A 21,238-nucleotide genomic window follows, 5' to 3' on the forward strand; every position below is an offset into this window, starting at 1 on the left:
GGGAGGTCCAGTGTTGCACGTCCTCAGTGAACCGTGCCGTGATCAGGTGCAGGTTTATAGCTGTGTAGTTTTTAAGGTCTTTCGTAATTTGTATGCCAAGGTACCGGAATTGTTTTAGTTCTATATGGTATGGACAGTTTGTTGGTATTGTTTTGTTTGGTTCTCCCATTGGGAAGAGTATGGACTTGGTCCAATTGACTCGTAGACCACTGAATGCCCCATACCTCTCTAGCAGTTGTGTTACAACGGGGCAGGAGTTGATCGGGTCTTTGAGGTATATTAAGAGGTCATCCGCATAGAGTGAGACCTTGTCCTCCCAGTTGTCCGCCCAGCGGAAACCACTCCAGGCTTCGGTGTCCCGCAGCAGTATCATAAAGGGTTCAATAGCTATGGAAAAATCATGGCCGATGGGAGGCAGCCCTGCCTTGTTCCCTTTCCTAATGCAAAGGAGTCACAATGCCATCCGTTCACCCTCGTCACTGCTGTTGGGAGACTGTAGAGGAGTCTGACCCATCTCATGAATTGGGGACCAAAGCCCATGCGCTGCATTATCTCCCAGATTGCTTCCCAGTGGACTGAGTCGAATGCCTTCTCAAAATCGACGGCCAATAGTGTTTTAGGGCCCCAGAGGTCATCGGCTCTTTCCAGGACTGAATGGAGTCTGTATATATTCATGCGGGTTGACCTCTGTGGCATAAAGCCACACTGATCCTGATGGATGAGGGACAGAATGACCTGTTGTAAGCGGCCAGCTAGCACTTTCGCCAGAACCTTAGCTTCACTGTTTATGAGGGAGATGGGCCTGTAGGAGGTGCATTGGTCACGGGTTTTGCCGGATTTGGGTATTATCACTATGGTGGCTTCTCTTAGGTCGGGTGGTAGGAGGCCATGGTCTCGGGCATTTTGGAACATGCGCAGCATATACGGGACTAACTCTCCTACGCCTATCTTCTTCCACAGTTCCACGGGGAGGCCATTTGGTCCCAGTGTTTTCCCTGATTGAAGACCTGATATGGCTGCTACTACCTCTTCCTCTGTGACCTCTTTTTCAAGAAGGTCTTGATCATTAACGTTTAGGGTGGGGAGAGTAATCCCTTCTAGGATAGAGATATCAGTGGGGGAGTCAGGTACCCTGTATAAGTCTGCATAGTACGCAGCAAAGCCCTCTGCTATTTCTCGATCCATCACCAGGGGGTCAGAGTCCCTTGGGTGGAGTTGTCTGACTTGTCTGTGCCCCTCGTCTCTTCATTCTAACCAGGCTAGCATTTTGCTGGCCTTGTCTCCGGTGTCGTACACCATGGCTCGCATCGCCCTGTGCGCTTGTTTAGCGTTTTCTAAGGCTACGTTTTGGAGGCGCTTTTGTGGGAGCATCAGGGCACGTTGTGTTTCTGGTTGGTCTCGTGTAAGGTGGGCTTCCTCTGCATTCTGCACCTCCCTTTCGGCTTCATGCATCATGGAGAGGTGTTCCTTTTTATGAGCAGAGGTCTAGGAAAGGATTTCGCCCCTCAACACTCTCATATGCTTCCCATAGTGTTCCCGGATTGTCGACTGTCCCTGTGTTTATTTCAAAGTATGTCTTCGTGGCAGTTTGGATACGTTCCTCTAGCTCTGGGAAACCCAGGTAGTAGTTAAGCCGCCATCTGGGGGGGGGGCCTGGGCCTGGAGGTACAAAGCTCTAACACCATGGGGGAGTGATCCGAGATCCCTCTGGGGAGCAGGGATACTTTCTGTATCTTGTGTGCCTCTACCACTGGAATAAAAAAGTAATCTATTCTTGAGAGCGAGGCATGTGCTCCTGAATAAAAGGAGTATTCTGTGTCATTGGGTGTAGGTCTCGCCAGGCGTCCCGCAGTCCCAGGGCATCGGTGAAGGTGGCCAGTTTGGGGCGGGTGTTGGGATTCCTGCCGCGCAGGTGTGTGCGATCCATCTCTACGTCCATGACTTCGTTGAAGTCGCCTCCTATGATAGTGATGTCTGCTGTGTCGTTAGTAATCGGGGGTGAAATGTCTGTGAGAAGTGGGGCTAACAGGGCCGGGCGGGCATAGGTTGCTAGCATCGTGATTGTTTGTTCCCATAGTGTTCCCGTTATACATACATATCTGCCATTCGTGTCTTGGGTGATGGTAGACAAATGAAGAGGGAGTGCCTTGTGGATTAGTATGAGTACCCCACGTGAGCCCATGGTAAATCCAGCGTGTATTGCTGTTCGATAGTTTGTGCGTCTGAAAAGGTTACATACTGTGCCCGCAAGGTGTGTTTCAGTCAGGAAGGCTACATCTGGTTTGTGTCTATTTAGAAATTGCGTTACCAGCCGTCTTTTAATACAGCTACCCAGTCCATTGAAATTCCATGTCATGAATCTAAGGGTTCTAATGATATTATTTTGTGGGACCAATGTGATCTAGAGCTGGTGTATCACATGTGTGGGTATATTTTGTAGAGTAGCTCATGTTTTCCAATTTCCGTGCCCATCTGTTGTGTGGCTGTAAGGAGGTAGGGGAATTCATTATCTGGGATGTTGCCACTGCCCATGCTGTGTTCTGTAGTATCACTGTGTCCTGATCTCCTCCGTTCTTGTGGAGCTCCATGCCTATCTGACCCTTTATTAACAAAATTAACAAAACCCTGTTGCACCCCCCAACCTACAATCCACCCAACCCGGAGCATCTGTCGCCCGAACAAAAAGTAGAGGCTGTTAACTATATGGCTTACATATATTATAACTTTTAACTTATGCTGATGCGTTTCGAACACCAGCTGTGGTGAACGAAACAGTTAAGAGTGCCACACTCAGTGGTTCCTTCGTTCTAACAAAACAAAGCGGGGGGAAGAAGTAAGATAGGGTTCTCTGACTTTGTAGCACTTACCGCTTTTCTAGTAATTCCGTGGCCCTTTCACTTTACCTGCGGTGTTGGTTGGTTCTGACCTTTCGCTCCTCATTTGCGTTGTCCGCCGGCTGGGTTGCTCACATTCACTCGGTAGGGTCTGCTGCTCGCTCCAGGATTTCTGATTCCGGGGCTACTGGTCGCCTTCCATTGGGTGCGCGGGCCGGTTTAGGCTGGGGTCTCCCGCCTCGGTCCGTTGGTCTTGCTGTCCAGTCCCCGTCAATGTGTATTTTCACCCATGTCAAGGCTTCTTTTGAATCGGTGAAGTGAACTGTTGTTCCTCTGTGGTAGATTTTAAGCATGGCTGGGAATAACAGCCCGTATTTCACGTTCATGTGTGACAATTGCCTCTTTAGCAGTTCAAAGGACTGTCTCGACCACTGCACTTCCCGTGTGTAGTCCGGAAAGAAAACGATCCGGGAGCCATTATGGGTAATTGACCCTTTGGAACGTGCCATTTGGAGCAGGGCATCCCTGTCTCGATAGTTAAGTAATTTAGATATTACTGTTCTTGGTGGTGCTCCTGGTGTGGGCCTGCTTGGAGAAGGAGTGGGGCGCAAAGATGTCAACCAGACATTGTTCCAAGAACAGCTCCATGCTGGGTCCCTCTTCTCCCTCCGGGAGTCCAAGAATGCGCACATTGTTACGGCGCGATCTACCTTCTCCCTCATCCACTCGGGTTTCCAGTGTCTTCAGGCGTTGCAGTGCTTGTGAGAGCTGTTGGTTGTTGCCTCTGATTTATCCTCGGTTCCGGAGATGCGCTGCTCTGCCTCCCCAGTGCGGGCCGTAAGTTTTTGTAAGTCGTGGCGGAGGAAGGAGACGTCCGCCGCTATGCTGTCCATTTTCATCTCCATTGAGGAGCGGGAATTGGCGATGGCTGACATCACATCTCTCAGACAGAGGGCGTCCGCATCGCCGGGGGAGGCCCCTTGTGGTGTGGGGTCCGTCGATGCCTGGGTGCTCGCAACTGCAAATTGGTCCATCTTGCTTTGTGTTGTTGCCTTTTTCGATTTATCTTTGCCCATCTTCCAGTAGGGGAGAGGGGTCTGCCACTGTGTCGACGTTATGGCGTTATTATCTAATAATGCTGCTACGACATATACAGCCGGACGCCAGTGCTCCACGTCCAGTTTTGTCTTCTGTCTGGTGCAGTGTCGGTTCAGGTTGAGGTGTGCAGGGTTTTGCCCTTTCTGCTTTTCACCCAGACTCCTACGTGTGCGCGTTGCCCCCAAGTTACTGCTGTCCAAGTGCAATCTTGAGTCTAGCAGGGGCAGCAAGTGCTCATTTTCGGTGTTGCTATTGCGTGGGGTTGTCCGCTGCTGTCTGTAGGGGGGGGTTGGGCCGTGGCCGGAGTGTCGCGGTTCTTGCCAGGCAGTTGGAGGGTTCCCAATTCTCCCCCTTTGCCTTGCTGCAGGCTTCAGTGTCTAGGAGCAGGCGGGCACCCAGACGTGGATACTGTGCGAGTGTGTAGGCATATGTCAGAGGCCCAGAAGTGCCCCCTCTCACCCGCCAGGCTTTAACAGTTTGTTAGTAATGCAGACGCCCCTCTTGGGAAGCTTGGCTCCTTAGTGTCTGTTGCGGGTGCCGATCGAGAGCCCAAGGCCACCGTGGCCGGCTGCTGCTGTTTCTCTGTATTATTCCGCTCCGTAGCGGGTCCGCCACTACACCAACACACACAATGTGGCGTCTAGGAGTGCCCCTTCCTCGTTATCCTGCACGCACCTCCAATCATGCCCGCATTTCCAGTTGGCTCGTGTAGTAGCACAGGAGGTGGGGGGATCTCCACATGGTCCCCGTGATATGGCTCCTCACTATCGGCACGCCGCCCTCCTGGCACCAGTGTTGTGTGCCATCGTCGGAGCGGGGGCCATTGACTCGTACAGTCTCGGTACAGTCTCCTTAGTTGCGGTGTACAGGGCCTCCGCAGGCCTTCCTTTAGGCTCTTCCGGCACCAGTGATCTGTGCCACTGTCGGAGCGGGGGGGTGCCAGTCTGCACAGCCCCCCCCGGTTTCAGTATGTTGCGTCTCCCGGGGCCACCGCAGGCACTCCCTCGGGTCTCGCACTGCGCCGATGTGTGCAGGCGGGGTGCGCTCTCCCCTCCCAGCTCTGCAGCCCAACAGGACCGGTATACACCCCGCTCAGGATATTCGGCTACTTCTTCCTTTGGACTGTTTCGTTGGGCGGGTGGTTGAATACGCGGGTCCTAGGCGGCGGCCATCTTGTGGGGAATGTTCGCACCAGGGAGCGCACTTTTGCCTCGGATTGTGGCCGTTCTGGGTCCCGGTTCTTTTCGCAGGCGCTTTGCCGCAGTGGAGGATGCCTTTAGCAGTTGCTGGCTGTGTTTCGTGTCGATGCACGTCCACGGAATCAGGATATTTGTGGCGGCTGCAGGAGCTCCGGTGGACTTGCGTCCTCTCCGTTCGCATGCTGGCCACGCCCCCCGCTTTCTTCTTGATTATGAGTTTTGTTTGTAGAAAATGTTTGTCAGAAATCTTTATTCATATTTTTATACAAAAGAAGTCATGATTAAATGTATTTTTCATTATTGGTTTTTTATTATGCACTAGGGAAACGTTTCCGTGTGTGCAAGACTGGCCTTGCTTGATCAGGCCAGGCATTTGGCCGTTTGGTTGTTTTTACTACCCATTGTCACACCGCCCAACAACTTGTGTTTTCCAGGGTTTCTACAGGAAAGGAGAGGTCCTGGCTCTGATGGGGGAAAAGATGGAAGCTCTGCGCCACCTCCATCGCTGTCTGACGCTCAACCCCAACTTCTGTGGAGCCCAGAAAGCTATTGAGAAGGTAACCTTCACTCGGAAGCACCAGAGCAGAGAATGAACGGGTCTGTTGAGAACCAATCCATCCAGTGGGGCTCTTGTTCTAGATGAGGGCATACAGAAACGCCCTGTGCTGGGCCACCATCGACTGGTCTGAGTTGTAGAGCCTCATCATGGACTTGTATGAGCAACATCCCTGTGGTGTACTGATATTCTGCCGCCCCCATTTTTTTCTCCCTACCTTACTTGCATGTCTTGTTGTGCCTCATCTCAATAACTTTCTCCTATCCTTTATATTTAACTTCGCCTGCCCTATTCCAATTTAAAGTATTCCACCTGAATCCCCCATGTCTTGGTTCCCCGGCCACGTTACCCCATGTGTATGTGCTCGCTCTCCCTCCCCCAGTCTCATGGGTTCCAGGTCCCCTGGCTGTGCTCTCTGGTGTCACCCAGGAGCTAGTCATTGCATGATCACGCCACTGCCCCTCATGGGAATTTGGTTCCACTGGCACTTTTCGGATTTTCCCCAGTCACGTCGCACTTGAGGAATGGGCACCGGAAAGACTTATGCAATGGGGCAGTGAAATCATTCAAACGTGTCTGTAATTGTCCTTCCTCCACCTCACGTGTCCTACTCCTATACTCTCCAGGGGGTTTCATTTCCTTTCTGCTTTGTCCTAGATGCACATTGTTGTTCTGTGCCCCACCCCTTGGGTCCCGTTGCAACTGCTCTGTCCCATATTTACATTTTCTCCGGTAGCCCACTACATGGAAATGTTGCACCCAATTCGCAAATGGCCTCTTGGTGTGCACCACTTGCATGCATGCGTACAGGCCCTCGTCCCTCTCCATCCCGCATGCACACTTGCACAGTTGTGCAATCTAGGCAATGGAGTGGGGATTTTCAAACCTTTGAGAAGTCCATCCTGATTCATGAATTTGCTATGCTGTAAAATGCGCGCAATAGGTAAGCTGCCCCTTAGCATCTGTTTGCATCAGGTGCCAGTAGATGCATTAACCATAAAGGGGTCACATTGAGACCTGGCTGTGCAGTGTCTTCGTTCTGAACTGAGGCAGGCGTGTTTGAACCCCTGTCCTTCTTGCATTTCTATCCCTCAAACCAGGAAATAAATGCTTCCCTGCCCTCTCGTAATCACCATCTCCTATTTTATGTTTTCCTTTTAACATTTATTGATGACCAACCCTTTGAAGGCCCATCCCAGTGAAGCGGGTGCTGGGAGCCTATCGTACACTAGTGTTGATCATTTCTACTTGGCAATAAGCTACTAAGAGCGGGGCAGGGCGTGGGGGTGAAGCAGCTCATCAGCATCATTTAGATTTGTGCACCACCCTTGAACAATGGGCAGGGCACCTTTACGGTAGAGGCCAAGTGCGTTTTTTTTATCTGGCCCATGCATTTCCGACATCGCCTGCCACATTGTAGGTGTCCCTCTGTCCCTCAGCCAATCTCGCATTCTTGTTCTTTCCCTTGTCGGGGCCCTATTCTCAATTTGGCGCAGTGAAGGTGCTAAACGGCATGATTCGCTGCACCAAAAGAGGACGCCCAGGCTCCACTGCTATTCTCAAGTGGGCCTGGGCCTCCTCGTAGAGCACGACCGTGATCTGTGAGGATTGCGCCTTTTTTTTTTTTTTTGTTCTAACGGGTGCAATCCAATCTCTGCAGCATTTTTTGTAAAATAACGACATATTCCTTATTTTACGAAAATGCTGCGGAGAACACAGATGAACACGTTCCTATACACCAAAGGGAGCAGCTTCAACATTGCAGGATGTTGAAGCGGCTTACTTTGGTCTATAGGAAAGTGTTCATATACACATGGTGTATGTGAACACTTTCATTTAAAGCGAGCAGCTTCAATGTTGTAGGATGTAATGTTGAAGCTGCTCGCTTTGGTTTAAATAAAAGTGTTCATATACACACGTCTGTTGTATACGTTGAACCTGCTTACTTTGGTGTACATGAAAGTGGCCATATACAACACTTGGGTGTATATGAACACTTTCATTTACACCAAACAAGGCTTCTTGTTTCACTCCTACAGTTTACCTTATATGTGCGCTAGTTTACCGCACATATTAAAGTGGCGGTAAAGTGGCGGAGTGCCACAAGAATAGGCTTCCAAAAAGCCAGTTTACGAATGTGGCGGTTGCTAGGTTGGTTTCCAACCCATCCCAGCAACCGCCACATGTATTCTGAAAGTGGCGCATTCCTTTTGACTTCAGAGGAATGCGCCACATTCAGAATAGGTCTTAAGTACCAAAAAGGTCGTTAAGCCTTTTAATGTCCTTTTCGGTACTTAACACCTGAATGAGAATAGGGCCCTCAGTCGCTGTTCTCCTGTCCTGCTTGTACTCAATTCTCTTTCCTATACTTCCCCACCCCTTGTCCTGTGTGCAAAGTTTCCCAGTTCTCGTCATCTGGCATTTCCTGCCCGTGATAGGCAGCCATTGCCGATGCGCGGATGTCCATCTCGCTTGTCTGCTGCCTGCTACTCTCCAGGGTGATTTCACTTTCCTTTTTCTGTTTGTTCGATGTCTGCTGCACACTCAGCACTGCCAGATCCTGGGCTTCGTTGGCCATAGTACTCTAGGTGTGTCTGCCAAAAAGCATGTGTACTTTCTTTGCCTCATAGGCAAGTTGACCGGGTGCCAGGGCTGTGGCGTCTGATAACCTGTTCTGCTGGCAGATAGATGCTGAGCTATGCTTGCATTAGAGGAAAAGCAAGCTCTGTTCAGGTGTGTTCTAGATCCACTTTCTGTAAGGTTGCCTTCAGCAGTACAAGTACAACTAGACTAACCTTTCGGGGCAAGTGGGGGAGGGGGGCTAACCCTTGAAATGTTGGCCGAGGGGCTAACTTCAGAGACAGAGACAGGGGCAAACTGACTTTTGTGGGCGCATCTAACCTATATACACATTCTAATGAGACTGTTCTGGTGATGCGTCCGTGTTAAAAGCAGTCTCCTTCAAGTCTGAAACCAGACATTGAACGGCTGTTGCGACACCGTCTCTAGTTCCAGTCTACCTACCCTTGAATGTCAGGGGAGTGCTTGGAAGTGCGGTGCTAACATTCCAACACGATTTCTGTACAGTTGCTTTTTGTATCCGTAATTGCTGGGCCTTTAACGGTGCTGTCCCAAGCACAGTTTACTGTCTGTGTCTGGTCCTGGCTGCTGATGACCATGTACATGAACCAGGTCAAGTCAACATTACCAAAAATGTCGGGGGTGGGGAGGCTAAAGCCCTATTTTCCCAATGGTCCTTGCACCATTGTTTGCCTTGATGTCTGGCTGATCTTAGTCTGAGACATCGGAGAGCAATGAATTCTTTGGATATATGTATTATTTGGGTTTTATATAGTGCAGAGCTAGCTATGCAGCAACGGAATGCTATCTTTTTTGTTGAGTAACATCTGAGGTACGTTTGATGGACCACTTCGGATGAAAATGTTTGCACGTTTCTTTGGACTATGGGTTTATCGGGTGGCGCAGTGGGTTTGAGCAGTGGAGTGCTGTGAAGAGAGCTTCACTCTGTCTGTGGCTGCCGAGATAGTTGATGGGCAATATTCGGTTTCGGCTTTTAGGATGACTGGCACACATTGTGAGTGCTCAAGGGCGAGGAGGTCTTCATTCTGTGTTTTACAAAAGTATTTTTCAAGTGACCGGAGGGCTTGTTGATTAGTTGCTTGTACCAGGAGGTAGAGGGTTTAAAGCTGATGCAAAATAGTTTCAAGAGGCATTTGTCAACCAGTTCCGGTATGGTTGATGGTGTGTGTGGCATTTCCAAGGGGACGTCCTAAAAGGAGCGACCAGAGGACATGGTGCCTTTTACCTCGTTGGACGGGAAGCTATGTATTGGGAGGCTGGGGATGGCAGTATGGTCTGTTTAGACAAAAGGGAAAGGGTTAAGACATTGCATCTGCAGGATGCTGAGAAGATGAGGTTGCATATGTTTCTTCTAATGTGGGTGGGGTTCAGTATGTGTTTTTATTTTTTTGTTGTTTGTTTTTTATGACCAGTGAACCCATGAGGTAGAGGAGAGCATCCCTGGTGTATTTAGTGTCTTGGGTCCCTTGCAGATTGTAGTCGCTGAGGGAGTTGTTATGTTTGGAAATATCATTGAGGAATTACCCAAACCTGAGAGGTGGGCTGTAGATTAGATGAACATGGGGCGGTCTGTATATGCAGTATTGGAAGGTGACGGCTCACAAGCTCTAGTGCGTTCATGGCTGTTTGGCACACTATGGTACAGCTCCAATCTGATATGTACATTAACTGCTATGCCTCCTCGTAACTTGCCCATGCTGTAACATGTTAGATATTGTGCCCAAATGGGATGAGGAGGTCGGATGTGGGGGTGAGGGAGAGCGAACGGCAGGCTTCTGATAAAAATGGCTGCAGTTGGCGTTAAGCGATAAGGTTGGCAGTGGTGGATTTCAGAGTGTGTATTAATAAGAATTGGGTTTGCAAGAGAGGCAGGTTAGTTTGGATGTGGGTGAGATTGGGAGGATCTGCAAAGCTTTTGTGAGCTTGTCCCCTCATGTGCGATTGGACTGTGGCTGCAATCGGACATCGCAGAAGAAGCAGGGGTTCTGGCCCTGTGCCCAATCCATGTACAGATTTGCGATGCCCTTTCTCAACGGAGGACGCCGACAATGAGGACTTCTAGAGAAAGCTGGATATTGGGAAGAGCTGGGGCAATTGCGATTTTTGTCACATTAGCCAACCGTGCTGTCCATATTTCAGGTTGCACACAGTTTTTGTTCTGGCAGATCAAGGTGTTTACAGCAGAGCTATCCCGTGTTACACAAATGTTAAATTTGCCTGTGTCAGTTTCCAAATTGTTCAGATATATATATATTTTTTTTACCCTGATCTCCACTTCCCTGGCTTTCAGCTTCTTGGGCCAGATATGTCTCTGCTACCGGATGCTGTTGCTGACCTGCTCCCGGTGCTCACTCAGTATCTGAGCGAGGCCAGCCCAGGAACAGAATTGATCATCGAGCCACTGGTAGCCACTTCTCTGGAAGAGGCTAGGAATCCGGGCAGCCAGGTAAAGAAAGTTGGTTGCGTGCTGCTGGTTGTAACTTGTAATAGGTCTCTTCATGTATTGCTGTGCATGTGCGTGCAACCGAGTTGCCAAGGTTTCTTTGTTTGAATTGTTGGCTGTAATCGTGAGTGTAATATTTCCTGAATGTTTTGGTGCATTGAGTTTGCATCACAGTCACTGCGTGCAGTTGGAATACCGCCGTTCTTTGTGTTCACTGCCAATGAAAATGTTACTTCCATTATGATAGTGGGCCATAGGTGTGGTATTTGACAGCAAAGGACTAACCAGTGTGGGTACGTTTGCAGTGCCTTTTTTATTCAACTGGTATGTCGGAGTGAGTGTGTGGGTAAATTGAGTGTGCAATATAATTTGTTAATTTTATCTGTTGCTCAAGTAAACCTAGCTAACTGATATCTGTATGTATCGAAATCTTTTAACGTTCTGCAGTGTGAGTCCAGAGAGTTGGCCGGAGGTGATGTTGGTTCTCTTCACGTAGCCTGCCAGTTGGATCCGCCTCTACAGGGCACTATGACCCGGGATACCACAAAACGCAAAGCGCCACAGCTTGTGGAAGATTCTGCAGAGGAGAGATTAAGTAAGCATTTTAAGACTGAAGGTTAGTAGTGATGATCATGACACCAAAACAAATTAAAATTTTGTACACCTGCATCCATGCACCCCACTTAGACTAGCGTTTTTAGTTAAGGGTTGTTTAGGACTAAGGTGTTCACATACTGAATTTGTTTATCAGCCCATAATTGTGCAAGGGTGCACACATGATATGATATGGCATTTATAACGCGCCTGCCCTATACACAAGTGTTTCAAGGAGCGATGAGGCAAGGGAGGGGGAACAGAGGGAATGCAGACAGCGATCCTACTAGGCCAGGTGTCTTTCAGTTTGCGCAAGTGCATGGGAAGGGGAAAGTGCAGTACAAGGGATAATAGAATAAATAACAATAAGTAAAAGTACGGCCAGCTGGTGGCAAGTGCAAGGGTAAGTGCAGACATCCGGGGTCAAGTGCTGGTGGTGGGACTGTAGGGATACAGACAGTCCCTAAATGCGGGGGTTGCCAGGAAGGCATTGCAGGTGTGCGACTGGCGGGGGAGGGGACCTGGGCCCGAGACCAGAGGGTGGCCAGGTAACCAGTGCAGTTTCAGCCAGGATTTCAGCAGGGAAGAGGAGGAGAAAAAGCAGAAGCAAAGAGAAAGGTTTTGAGGTACTTCCGGAACCGGAGATGATTCTCCTAAAGTAACAGTGAGGCTGTTCTAGAGGGAGACCCCAGACGAAGAGAGGGATCTACCACCAACTCGTTGCTTGGAGAAGCAACTGACCCTGAGGGAGTTGGAGGTGGATGAGCGAAGAGCTTGAGAAGGAAGATATTTAGGAAGGTATTGAGGCCCCAGGCCCCAGAAGGCCTTGTGGATGGTGCAGAGGGTTTTGAACTTAATCATCCCAGCCACTGGGAACCAGTGCAGAGATTTCAGTCCTGGAGGGATACGATCCCTGGGCTTGAGGCCAAGGACAAGTCTCGCAGTCCTGTTCTGAATAAGTTGCAGAGGGCAGAGAGTAGAAGCAGGCAGATTTAGAAAGAGGCTGTTGCAATAGTCCAGCCTAGAGAGAACCAGAGCTCTGGAGACAGTGAGCTTCTGGGGGAAGGAGAGGAAAGGAAGAATACTTCTGAGGAGGTGCAGCTGGTAGTGTGACTTCTTAGAGACGTCAGAGATGTGAGGAGAGAAGGAGAGTGTGGAGTCGAAGATGACCCTGAGGTTTTTACCCTCACAGGTGGACGCAGGAAGAGGGCCAAGAGAGGCCGGCCAGAGAGTGACAGAAAAGGAGGGAGCGGGTGTGCCGATGAGGAGAATCTCAGTCTTACTGGCATTAAGGCAGAGATCATTGGCAACACACCACTCCTGGATGTTGGACAGACAGTCAGAGATGGGAGAGGGAAAAGAGGTGGCTAAGGGAAGCCTAAAAATGAGCAGTGTCATCCGCATAGCACTGGAAGTTGGGGCAGAGTGCGGCAATGCAGTGGGCAAGAAGTGCCAGGTATTGGTTAAACAGCCAGGGAGAGAGGTTAGACCCCTGGGGAACACCAGAGGTACAGGTAGAGATAGAGGAGAGGGAGGACCCAAGTTGAACCTGGGAGGGTTGATCAGAGAGGAAAGAAGTCGGCCATTGAAGGGTCTGACCGGTGATGCCCAGGTTATCACAGAGACGATTGAACAAGATGACATGGTTGACCATGTCAAAGGCAGAAGAGAGATCAAGTAAGATGAGGACACAGGAGGTGTTGGAGTCAAGGTTGGAGAGCAGGTCTTCACAGATGTTCAGGAGACCAGTTTCCGTGCTTCTGGCAGCTCTGAAGCCAGATTGATGATCATGGAGACAACCAACAGATTCAGTGTGAAGATTGAGCTGGGAGATGGCTAGCTTTCCCAGGAGTTTGCCCAGGAATGGAGTGATGGAGATTGGGCCATAGTTAACCTGGCAAGACGGGTCGGCAGAGGGTTTAAGAAGAGGATGCACAAGGGAGTGCTTCAGGGGGGAAGGGAAGACTCCAGTGGCGAAGGAGTGGACGTAATACAGCTCAGTTGAAAGAAAGCAACTTGAGGTATATAGTAATGAGAACAATCAGGCCTGCAGATTTGGGCTGTTTCTGTGAGTGTTTGTTGTTCTTATATAACTCTTCCTAAAGTTGTTTTTGGTTTCTTGTTGTGCACTAAATAACAGGTTTTATTACCCATTTGTTTGTTACTGTGTTTAGTAACCTGAGCAATGAAAATGTGTGACGTGAATTTGTGCACACCTATCAACAGAGTGCTTAGTTCCCTGAGCAATCTTGCGTGGATAGCTCATGCATGAAGTGCACGCCTCCGTTAAGGGGCCTGGCGGCACTTCACAATTTCAGATCCTGTGCAGGGGTAACTCAGCCCTTCATCCTTCCAACGTGGATAAATTGAGTACTATGTAATCGACTGATAACCCTGGTTTTTACAGCATTTAGAAGCAGGAGGGGTCTGGCATGAAGCGCTATATAGGAACACAAATAATGTGTTATCCCATATGAAGGTTTATCTGCTGCCTAAATTCGTTAAGTAGGGCAGGACCGCAAGACAAAGTTCATGCATTCCAGCACATGTGTGGATTAGAAAAAATGAAATCTCTCTTCAGCCAGAGCACTATGCTGGCTTTTCTCGCAGACTTCATTAGGGTGGCCCTGGGTGGAGTGGTCGATTCAAGAGTGAGTTTAGTATATTAGGTTTGGCCTCTGTGCTAAAACCGAGAAATTGGGGATCCTATCAAAAATCCCAAATTATGTGCTGCTGGGCCAGTGACCACTACTAGGTGATGGATGGTTTCAGTTTAAGTTTTAACAGCGGAGACAGACACTAGGGGAATAGAAGATAAAGTCACCCCTAATAAATTGAACACATAACAAAAGAGACCTTTTCATGCAATTCTGTAAGGATATGTAACGCGTGCAACACCCAAAGTGACAATAATTTGCATCACCACATGAGCCGTAACAATAGTACACAATTGATTAGAACACCTCTTGCCACTCCGCTAAATATACTGGACACTAAATGGGTAGATATTATCAGATATCCCGTAATATTCATTGCCACAAAATGTTGGGACTTCCTCAGGGGAACGATGGTATATGCAAACACTTGAACCAACAGTTTTATTTGCTAATGTGGATTACGATAAAAACTCTCAAATGGTAAAAACATCCTACAGAAGAAACGGATGCATATTTTAAATTAGTCAGGTTAAGTTGCTTCTGACAGAGTTGCAAAGTCACAGATTTTTTATTTACCCTCTATTGTGACACTCGGAAGGCATTCACTTCCCTTCACAAATGGTGTGTAAATACTGTACACCAGACTGCAACTCTAATTTAAACACTGATGGGAATATGTCAACCCACACTAACACCGGCACAATTAGAGCTCAAAGAAGTACCTCTTGATATCGGGTATATAGTTCAGCAGTCAAGCTGCACTTTCATCCCTTAAAAGCCCTCCCCAGCACAATGTGCTCAATATTCATGACCTAGTTAAAAAATCAATATTGTCTCCTCCAGGTTGCCTCTTGGTGTATAGTCCAGCAAAGCATCTCTGTTATTATTGTTTGCCCTTTTGGAAGCCCTGTGTATTGGTTTTCTCGGGTAGCCCCTTAGTGCTAGCTTTTTGCTCAAGATGTCGGCCTCTTTCAGAAAGCCATCTTTTGTTGTGCTATTCCTATTCAGGTGTGTAATCTGTCCTACTGGAAGATTTTATTTTAAATGTTTAGGGTGACAGCTAGAAAAAAGTAGGTGGTGGTCCCATCTGTGGTTTTGTTATATGGTTTCACTTTTAAACCCTGGTTCTCTATATCAACCCAGATTGTTACATCCAGAAAATGCATTTTATTACTGGATTTCATAGTGCATTTCAAAAAAGGGTTTTGATAATTTATCCCCGTTACAAATTCATTCGGCTGCCTGAGCTTCAGTAAATTTCATAATCAGTGGATGATTTGGAAGTGCTTGTGAAGTCCCTAAATGAGCTTTAGCATATTTCCTTGAAAAAAGAATTGTGTGATTGTCACCACCTGAACTTGTCTGATTCCAGCGATTAAGCTTTGACCCCTGCATCCATCTGTGGTATCTAAAGAGGTTCTTTCAGATCTGTGTTGCTCCCTCCCTAGCTCTCAATTGCAAGGCGTTCCTTGTACTCTAGGTTTTAGCACACTGTAATAAATCTAGTATATTCATTGGCTCATTGAGCTATAGTCACTTCAGTCTTATACATGACCCAGCAGAATATATATATATATATATATATATATATATATATATATATACATACACACACACACACACACACACACACACACACACACACACACACACACACACACACACACACACACACACACACACACACACACACACACACACACACACACACACACACACACCCCCCCCCCCCCCCCCCCCCCCCCGAGAGTATGTGAAAATGCTAATGGTGGGAAAACAAGCAACGGTAAAGCATTATAAGGATGTGTAATGAGAAAAAGCCTGGTATAACTGTATAGATAAAACAGTGGCAATGTGCATATGAAGAAGGAGCAGGTAAGGTGTCGTTTGCGTGACCTGTAATTGGTGGACTGTTTGGCCCGACAACTGCACTTAGTAGTCCGAGTACACCCCTTTATGAAAAGCCACTTAAACCACCACAAAGAACCTTGTTATTGATTCTAAAGGGAAACCTTGTGTGATTTGAAAGTAAGGCATTTGAACTCTATGAAATTGGTGAAGGATAACCAAGACGGATAACAAAGACCGAAGAGCTGGGAAGGATCCCAAGGAATTGTTGTGTTGGAACTGTTGAAAGATATGAAAACTTGGGCAAGGGAATCCCTTGTTGTTCTGTGAACTATTTTAACATCTTGATTTGTCATTTTCAAACAAGCATATGCAAGATATTACAGTACAAAGCAAACATACAATTAAAAAACTGTTTCTTAGCTTATACAACTATTAAATGTCAATCGTGCCCCAAAATGTATTAATAAAACAATTAAAAACATACTTATTTGGACAACAATAACTCTTCTTAATAACATGATTTCAACTACAAAAGCATTGTCCATATTTCCAAACTTTTAGACAAAAACCGACAACATCAAATACTATGCCCCACCTTTGTGATTATCTGACCACTTAGATTAATGAGTTATTCATTCTAATGTTCCATTACCCTACAAATCATTAAAAGGCTTCCACAAGAGCCAATAAGCTTCCTCCTTACCCTTTCTCTGAAACATGACCAGTTCAAAATCAGATAATATCAGTATATCATTAATCCAATCCTTAACTTACGGTTTCTTCCTGGTTTTCCACACTTTCAATATCTGTTTCACTGCTATTACAAGGATTCTATATATCCAAGACCCATACAGACGAGCCGTTAAACAACGCCCATTATTTGCTAACATTAAAACATGTAACGGTCTTCTTGGGAATTTGATAGTACTGTGAACTCTTTGAACCTTGGGGAAGGGAAACCTTTTGACCAAGAGCTGGACGAAGCTCAGAACTTTTATTTGAACACTTCCGACTCTGACTATCCTTAACTTTATCTAGGTAGAGAACTCCCACCTTGGCATAGGGCAAGTTAGGACTTTTCTCAACCTTCTTTATTGTAATAAACGTGTGTAGCCCAATCTTCCAGTGGGTTATCTGTGTCTCATTCATGATGCCTTCACAACACTTGCCAAGGGCTTCCACATTTGGATAGCAAACCCTGCATTCTGGCTGCCACGCTCAGACTGGCCAATGGGACAATGCCCGAAGTTCCCGCCCGTGATTCTAGTATGGGCCAGTTTCTTTGGCCTGAAAGGGCCACTTTTTAAAGTTAGTACATTCGTTTTAACCAATGTTACTCTGCAAATATGCTTTTAAAAGCTTTATTTGCAACATATTTGACCAAAATCCCCCCTGTGGTAATAAAAGTCTGTTCTGAATAGGAACAAATTGTAATATGCGATTTTCGGCCACTTTTTCATTGGTGCCTTGGCCGATTTTATGTCCCAATCAGACCCTGCACGCTATCCTAATCTGATAATCATTAGAGTTTGAACCCACACAATCCTCTGGCAATTATTAGTGCCAAGCAGTATGACATCTATTAATAATGCAATGCACCTAGATGCAGAGTTGCTTGAGTGCAGTCGTTCTCGAAGACGGACTGTGCAAGGTCAAAGGTTCCATCTTATCCCTCTGACACGAGGCAGACATGAGACACTAAGAATTATTTTATTTTTCTCTCCATCCTGGTTTACCCAACTTTGAGTCTTCAAATGAGTACTCATCAGGTATTCAAATACTGATGGGCATCTAGAAAGACAGTTAAGTCCCTGGAGGCTAGTGTCCCTCAAGGCAAACTGTATTCTGCTGCCAGGTTTCTCACACAGCTGAATGCGTGATCCGCTGGTTGGTGTCAGCCGTTTGTAGTGGGGTAATGCCTGCTGCAACCCCGGGGAGTCTTATCCAGTACAAAGTCAAATGACCTTGTATTGCTCATATGTGAGATTGAGGGGGATTTGAATATTTACATAAAGGACCAAAGCTGCTGCCTGCCTTTGAAAGAGAGAGACAGGGCTTGCGCTAACAAAATCAGATAAAACCTGTGACTGTTGTCTGAGGTTTGAGCTGGGAACCCCACTTGAGAGGCAAAGTATGGGAGAATATTTGTGATGTAGAATGAGGCAGCCCCAAGTAATTGAATGGCACACACAAATGTGTAGAAGCACAACCAGAGGATTGGGAGCGGAGTTACTGTCACCTATCGCCCATATAGCTGGAGAGTCTGCATCCTTATTGCGTCAAATTTGTGAAGCACAAAAGTATACTCCTCCCTGACGCGGAATGTTGAGGAGGAACTGCTGGTCCCTACCAATGCTCCATCTAATTATTTTTCTGTAAGTGCGGAGATGGTTGACTTTCCTGCGCACATTATTTTTCCTGTGCCCAACTGACTAACTAGATAAACCACTTTGAGAGCATGAGTAGTTAGTGAGCTATCGTCTTAGAGTGTTTGGAATACAGCTGGGGGAGCATGGGATTTCATGGGAAGGACTGAGCCAGGGCCAAGCATGAGGGTCAGGCCTAGCTCTATGAGCCCACCACAGGCCGAGCCCATGAAATCCCTGGCTTCCCCAGAATAAGGAAAAACATTAAACACAGCCCTAGCGAGCCACCATCAGGGCTGCATTTATTTGTTTTCATATATGGGCCTTTCTTTCCATTTTGCCCACGCGGCGCAGGCAAAATGGAAAGAAATGGTCAAAGTAAAAATAAAAAATTGGCATTTCTTTAAATGGAAGGAAATGCCCATTTATAGGCTTTCATATTTTGCTATTTCTTGCCATTGGCAAAATGGAAAGAAATGAGGGCAGCCATGGTGGGGCCCGTGGCATCCGGGGGGTACCAACCCAAAAGGAGCGTCGGGCTGGAGACCCCATTGCAGCCCAGGCAGGCCCGGACCTCACCAGGCTTGCCCACCTCTAGTTTAGAAGGGAATTTTCCCTTCCCAACCACTGCAATTCTTTGCAAATCAGTGTAAAAGGTGCATCTCGCAGCACTTTTTCCAAAGATGTAGGTTAAAGTATTTTTTTATGTGATTATAAAGAGAGCACATCAACCAGTCCAAGACTTCAAGATCTACCACAGTACCTAGCACAAGTATTCATGTGCAGAGATAATTGTATACACCAATAAAGAATTGTATTCTCAGTATAAACAAAAGGTTTATTTGTGGCTATACATTTGTTGAACTTGCTCGGAGGCAATGCAGAAAGTGTTTTCTCTTTTTTCCCCAATGGTATAAATGTTGCTCATAACTGATGTGGCTTGCAGATGGAATAATACAAACGAAAAGGAATGTGTCAGTGAACATGTCAATAGTAGTTCATGTGCCATTTTAAGTGATTCAAGGCCAGGAAAACATGTACCTCATAATTGGCATAATGATGAGCAGTGCATCAGAATGACTGCACCACAGTATGATGAGCAGAATTCCAGTGCCGCGTTTTACTCTGCGACATTACATTGTCAGCTGAACAATGCTGTGACAACAAATCCACAAAACCAACCTTGCAGCCAAGAGGCATACATACAAACCACCCACTAAAAACAGGAAAATGTGCCCAACAAAAAAGGGAAAAACTAAAATATAGGAGCCTGCCCTCTGCTTCTACCCATAAAGCTCCTCTGATATTTTCGAATCAGTGACCAGCATAGTCGTGGCATAGGAAGGAACGTTGATAATATTACTGCTCTATCTCAAGTGGAAATTTAAGGGGAAAGAACATCTTTTGAATAAGCATAAAATATCCCTATTGCAAAGCTAATTACATTTTTACTCCCTGAAAAGTCACTTGATCCTAGGTACGGAATAACATCTTTTCTGAGCCCTGCTTGCAATCCTGACATAGGAAGGGAAATGAGAGGGCACATAATACAGCTTTTGGTTTTTTCCCTCCAGTCCTTGCCACACCTTGGACACAATTTAACAAGTGCCTTACTGAGGTTTCTTATGGAGCCTCAAAGTTAATCATATATATTTGCCGTTTAAGTTAATAGCTGCAAAGCTCGGAGGTACACAGGTTTGAGTGCTTTCTTCTGTAACTAGGATGCCCTCCTCTGCAATTCCCTGTTATCAGTTAAACACGATTTATGGGGATGCTAGTGGCAATAAACCCAGACACATGATTATATTGTAAAGCCCTCAGCAACTGAGCATTGAAAGAAACAGAAGGTGCAGTTTCATAGACTGTTACTAGAGTTTACTATCTTTAGCAAACCAACACATTTCCTTCACTGTACTACTGAAACGATGAGTTGGCTTCTGAAAGTTGATGATTTGTTCTTCACCTCTTCCACCCCACCCCCAAGGAGTGTTCTCCCGTGTTGTTCCCCAGTACCCATCCCCGGTTCCTGTGCACGCCTCCAAAACCAGTTGACAAGGCTCTGTAATAAGTTGGCAATTGTATCAGTAAATCACTTGCTGGGATATTTGCATACCCACAACACTTTTCAGGGAAATCATATTTAAAGCATCACTATGATATGGGAAATTTAAGAAAATGTCATGAATCTGCAGGTACACAATTCTTTTTTTTTAGTCCGTAGGAGATTTTGAAGCATACCTCATCTTAATGTTTTTAGGTAGGATTATGCAAATGCTCAGTGAAACCATGTTTGTATAGCAGGTGGTTATTATGTCATTTGTTAAGTCTATGCCCAATGAAACTCTGAAAACTTGGAAAGGATGCAGATTGTGTAAAAAGCATTCTCGCTGTTGGAATATCTGTTTTCCTGAAGCTATGTATGAGTTATACCAGGCATAGCCCATACCCAATATTCCTTGCAGGCCAAGTAAATGATATTGCAATGTTGCTCTCCACTTATAGACTAATATAAGCATGCTAAAGTAGGAGACGCTGAGCATGACCATTGCCTACTCAAGATCCTTAGAAGGCAAATTCATATTTGTAATGTGTTAACTTGCAAGGGTACTGCTTCAAAGTGCTTGTGTGACATATGTACAAAGAATGGGATGAGATTATACATCCTCTTAGCCTGCTTACCTACAGTCCGTAGTCAATATTTCAGCTGACAGTTTTATTACATAGTGTGAGTGACGCTTTTGCCAACGTACCATGAGTCGCAGAAATTGTGATGCTTGAGCGATTCATATACAATGAATGTAAAGTAGGTGGCTGTAGGTACAGTCTGGTAGCCTTTCGCAGAGTCAAGGCAGGCAGAGTCAAGGTTGTCTGGTAATATCTAGATGTGGCTTGGGGTCGGAAGTTGGTCATAAGGAATAAGTGTGATAGGTTCAAGTGTAAGAGTCATGGGTGGGAGGTAAGGTTGTTTGGTTGGCACAGGTATATTTTAGATCTTCTTTTCAGGGAAACACGTTTTCATATTTGTTTTTAACTTCTTGA

General features: G+C 46.6%; 1 protein-coding gene across 4 annotated transcripts in view; it reads left to right on the plus strand.

Annotated features, from left to right (window-relative positions):
* LONRF1 (LON peptidase N-terminal domain and ring finger 1) overlaps positions 1-21,238 on the plus strand; it is a 272,719-nt gene that overhangs the window by 86,265 nt on the left and 165,216 nt on the right. For 3 of the 4 annotated variants that reach the window (XM_069653982.1, XM_069653984.1, XM_069653985.1), the window contains exons 3-5: positions 5,566-5,688; positions 10,579-10,734; positions 11,179-11,347. In XM_069653982.1, the coding sequence (XP_069510083.1) occupies positions 5,566-5,688; positions 10,579-10,734; positions 11,179-11,347 (448 nt within the window). The remainder of the gene's footprint in view (positions 1-5,565; positions 5,689-10,578; positions 10,735-11,178; positions 11,348-21,238) is intronic. The other variant, XM_069653983.1, reaches the window with a different exon arrangement.

The sequence above is a fragment of the Ambystoma mexicanum genome, chromosome 3q, assembly GCF_040938575.1.
Source record: "Ambystoma mexicanum isolate Mex_15411 chromosome 3q, UKY_AmexF1_1, whole genome shotgun sequence".
Taxonomy (NCBI): domain Eukaryota; kingdom Metazoa; phylum Chordata; class Amphibia; order Caudata; family Ambystomatidae; genus Ambystoma; species Ambystoma mexicanum.